Here is a 4512-nt window from a genome sequence, read left to right as displayed (position 1 = left end):
GGGGGGTTTGAACAGCTGGACTAGACTGGTCAGCAACCCAACCCGTCACCCACAGCGCCACCCTTCATAGCGCCATTTAAAAATCATGAGCAAAATCATTGCTGTGAGCTTTGTGCGGTTTTGTAGGATGGTGTTTTGCATTGTACGAAATGTGCATTTTCTGTATCTGGAATCCAGAACAGGTAGGCCTATGGGGACAACAACTGGATAGGGGTATGGTAGGGGAGGAGTGGGGGGTGGGGGGGAGGCTAACAATGAGTCAGAAGAAAAGGTCATGAAACAGACTGTGATGACAATGGCACAAGTCCTCATACGCTTGAACAACTAGATTATATAACATGGAAAGTGTATGCCAATAAAACTATTCTTTAAAAAAAAAATAAGGAAAAATAACAATGTGAGAGGTGTGCCTTTCGGCCCCGAAGTCCTCCCTGCCCAGAAGGCTGGGCTGCTGCGGAAGCTTCTCTGGGCCTCAGTCTGCTCCTGCATCAATCACACGGGTCTGCGACTAAGCCTGTCGCTTGCACCCCGTAACGCCAAGCACGAAACGGGAGCCGTGTCTGCTGTAGAGTGCATGCATCCCCAGCCAGCAGGGGTGGCCGCCATATTTGCCTCTAGAGGCTGGAAGGTGAAGGGGGTGGGAGGGGGGCACTGGGGCCAAGGTCAACACCTGGGACCGGGTCACAGCCAGCAGGCCTGCTGCCGCCTGCGTCTTCCCTTCGCTCTGTCGAGCCTTTGTCTCCCTTCAGGAAACACGCTTAGCCGTGGGCGACAGGAAGGGAGGGAGGCTGGCAGAAGCTGGGTGCTCTGTCCCTGGCACCTGGGCCGAGTTCCTTTGGAAGAATCCCTCCCGGGCCCCCACAGAAGCACGGGGAAGGTGGGATTTTTTCCACCCGTTGACAGAGCAGCAGGGCTCCGCCGGCAGGGAGGGGGCCAGGGCTCGCTGTCTGCAGAAAGCTCTGGGCAGCCCGTGGGAAGTCGCAAGAACTTGCCCCGAGCCAGAGGGCAATTCCCGTTGCCTGATGGGAGATGAGGGAAACACCAGACGACCCTAGTACCAGCTCGCCCAGCGTGGCTCCGGCTGCCATCACAGTGCCAAACTCAACCATGAGTCACCACAACCACAGAGGGAAGGAAGGCAGAGGGAGTGGCTCTGTTGGCGCTGAAGCAGCTTAGGGTGTGAGGCACCGTCCAGGCGCAGGGACCTCGTCTGACCCATGAGTGAGGCCCGGGTGCAGCAAGAGGAGGGAAGGTTTGGTGGGAGGAGGAAGAGGTGGAGGAGGAGGGAGGATGCAGTAGACTGGCAGGATCAAGTGCCCTGAGCTGACTTAACCAGTTAGCACACTTGGAGCCCCCCATAGAGAGAACTCAAGGCTGGCACACTATGTCAGTGATGGGGTACGGAGAAGTCATCGGTCAGGGTCCCACCAAACTCCGCCAGCGACTAGTGAGGGAGGGTACTGGCCAAATGCAAAGCCACCCTGAAGATGGAGAGACTGCCCGTAAAATAAGGAGGAGTCTGTCAGATTCAGGTAACGGGCAGGTTTTACCCAGGTAGCCGCCCACTGCTCCCCAGTCCATCCCATCCTGTAGGACACAGCAGAACTGCCCCGCAGGGTTTCCCAGGCCGTAATAATCCTTACGGGAGCTGGACTGCCTCAGCTTTCTTCCCCAGAGCAACATGTGGGCTTGAACCACTGACCTGTGGGTTCTCAGCCCAATGCCTAACCCACTACACCACCGTGTTCACCTACCAACCCATGGTGAACAATTTTACAGTATATGGGTTTCACCGTATCTCAGATGCCGCATAAAAGGCACACACACACAGACATATGAAACTGTCAGCTTCGGCCCAGTCAGGTAAGCCCACGTCAGTCAGCCTGTGCGTGCAGGGTGACAGAGGTCCCTCCATGTGCCTCTCACCCCTGCTAGGCCCAGGCCTCCTGTACCACAGCTGCACGTCTGTCACCCTCTGAACACAGGCTGACTGATGTGTGCTTACTGACTCGTGTGGTTTCAGAAGGGCTTCAGGCAGACCCAGGAGAAACTGTTCACTACAGCTAAGTCAGCAAGCACAGGTCAGCTCGTGCTTACTCGTTTCCCGAGTCCCCCACCCCTGCCAGGGACTGTCCCTTTGAAAAGAGGCTTTGACTCTGTCGGGAGGTGCTGTGGAGATTAGAGGGGAGCAGATGCCATCATGGCCTAAGAAGAATCTCGGACGTGATTAAGAAACATGACAACTGTTCACCACAAGTAGCTGAACAAGCACACACCAGCCCGTGCTTCCCTTGCTGACCTCTGGGACATACAACATGGTGCAAGAGTGGGGCTTCAGAAAGGGGGTGAGAAATGCCAAGACCTGCCCCCCGTTTTCCACACAAGCTCTTTGGAACCTCCTCATCAGCTCCAGCAAGAATGAGTGCTGGGGGGCTCAGCCTCGCTGACAGAGGAAGAAAAGTTTAACAGACACACACCCCAATTAACAAAGGTGGAAGACATCTGGGGGTGCTAGCTATGCTCCACAAGCATCAGGTGCCCCACATTTGCTGAGACCCGGCCCGCACACCCCCTGGGGCTGGAACTCCACTTCCACGAAGGTTACTTGGGTCTTCGCGGGAGCTTAGGAAGCGGCGAGCTCACGGGTGCTCCTCGCAGCAGCTCGTCCCGATGACGACGCAGGAGGGGCGTGGGCACAGCCCTGCAGCCGAAGGTTAAGGATGTGGTGTCAGACTGGGCACCACAGTCAGCCAGGGAACACACACGCCTGTCAAAGAGGCCTGGTGTGGAGCTCTGAGGACGCAGGGGGATGTCGCCCCACCCCACCCAAGACCTGCTGCGACAGGGAAAAGGGCCAGGAGGCTCGGTTATCTAGTCTCACGGTGCCCTGGGGTCTACAGCCATCTTCCAATCAGGGCCAACCTTGCTCCTACTGCCCAGTAAACCCCAGGGGGCAGGCATCCTCTGGTGAACTTGGGACATGAAGGTCGTGAAATATCTGTGGCAAGATGAAGCGGGGGGCAGGGTTCCTAGTGTGGCGAGGCTCAGACAGGGCTTCTGCAGCTGGACCTGAGTGACCGTACAACAGGGGCTCCCTAAGAGCATAGAGTTTCAAAATTGACCAGGTTAATGGGTTGGCACCTAGAGGCTATGGCCCTCCGTCACCCTCTCCAGGCATGAACTCACCTCCCCTCCCTTCCCCCTGCACCTCAACTTTGGGCTGAATCATGGACAAGCGACCCTGCACGGCGCAGTAGAATTGCCCCCGTGGGTTTCCCAGATTGTAACCCAGAAAGCCTCGTCTTTCTCCTGCAGAGCGGCTGGTGGTTTCCAACTGCTGACCTTGCTGTTGGCAGCCAACTAAGGCAGCCAGGGGCTTCTTTAAGTCAGAATGGCCTCGATGGCCTCAGTACAAGGACCGTACACAGGTGGCCAGTAACGCCAGGAGTCCACACACTTTAGAACAACCGAATCGAGGGTAGCAGCTGCCCGGGGAGAGAGCTGGAAGGCAGGACGGACGAGGGAAGAAGGATAACCCCAAAGGGGAGACACAGAGTAGGAGCGGGGCCTGTGCCGTTATGTGGCCGTGGGGACTACAGGCACGTTTGAATCGCTGGCTGGAAACCCCGTTTGCTCTGTCAGTTTGCACCCAAATCACCACAGAAGGTTTTTAATGAAAAAAAAAAAAGAGCGGAATTTGCAAACTGCCAGCCCAGCACCCAGCACAGTGCCTGCACTCCGTCCCCCCACCCACCTCGTCAGACCTGATCTTGGGAGGACCGTGTCCATACTCCGGCCCCCTGGGAAGGCTGAGCGGGCACAGCGAGACCTGTCAGAGCTGCAGGTTGACGGACTGCCTCGTTCCTGCGGGTGTGAGTGTGTTCCCTCCTACGGGTGCCTGCTCGCTTCGACAACTTTTCTGCCAGGAAGAAGGGTCCCCCCTCCCCTGCTGTGCCCGTTTCTGCCATGCGGGCTTGGCTACAAAGAAGCATCTGAGACCCAAGTGGTGAAAAAAAAACATGAAGCTGTCTCACCTGTTCCTTCTGGTTTGGTCCACGGAATAAATCTGCTTCCTCAGCCAACTGGGAAGTTCGCACGTGAGGTTGGAGAGAGAGGGGGAGGGAAGGAGAGGTTAGAACACAGCACAAGTCTAACGTAACCCTCTAGCAACCAACTACTCTCAGTGGCCCGGCAGGACAGGGCAGAGCTGGCCCTGTGTGTTTCCCAGATTGGAACTTTTTACGGAAGCAGAAAGCCCCGTCTTCCTCCCAAAGAGCTGCTGCTGGTTTCGAACTGCTGACTTTTTGGTTAGCAGCCCAACTGGTAACCACGATACCATGCAGGCTCCCGGGACACAGGGACAGGGAAGGCCAGAAGAGAAGACAAGGGGTTCCCAACTTTCTAGCTTTGGAAGGTGTCTCTGCCTCGGGGCTGGAAGGACCCTCGCTGAGCTCAGAGGGCCCCTGTCGCCTGCAAGAGGCTAGTGTCCCTTCAGCTGGCGAGTCTCTGAGG

The 4512-nt window shown here is 56.8% G+C and overlaps 1 protein-coding gene across 1 annotated transcript in view; it reads right to left on the bottom strand.

Annotated features, from left to right (window-relative positions):
- PLCG2 (phospholipase C gamma 2) overlaps positions 1–4512 on the bottom strand; it is a 126284-nt gene that overhangs the window by 67007 nt on the left and 54765 nt on the right. Inside the window, exons 4-5 of the mRNA XM_004704774.2 lie at positions 4035–4082; positions 2644–2701 (exon numbers count right to left, since the gene is read on the bottom strand). Coding sequence (XP_004704831.1) covers positions 2644–2701; positions 4035–4082 — 106 coding nt within the window. The remainder of the gene's footprint in view (positions 1–2643; positions 2702–4034; positions 4083–4512) is intronic.

This window comes from Echinops telfairi, unplaced genomic scaffold, assembly GCF_000313985.2.
Source record: "Echinops telfairi isolate 266 unplaced genomic scaffold, ASM31398v2 ScPeMD7_2291;HRSCAF=2852, whole genome shotgun sequence".
NCBI lineage: Eukaryota > Metazoa > Chordata > Mammalia > Afrosoricida > Tenrecidae > Echinops > Echinops telfairi.
This window is presented reverse-complemented; position numbering and strand designations above follow the sequence as displayed.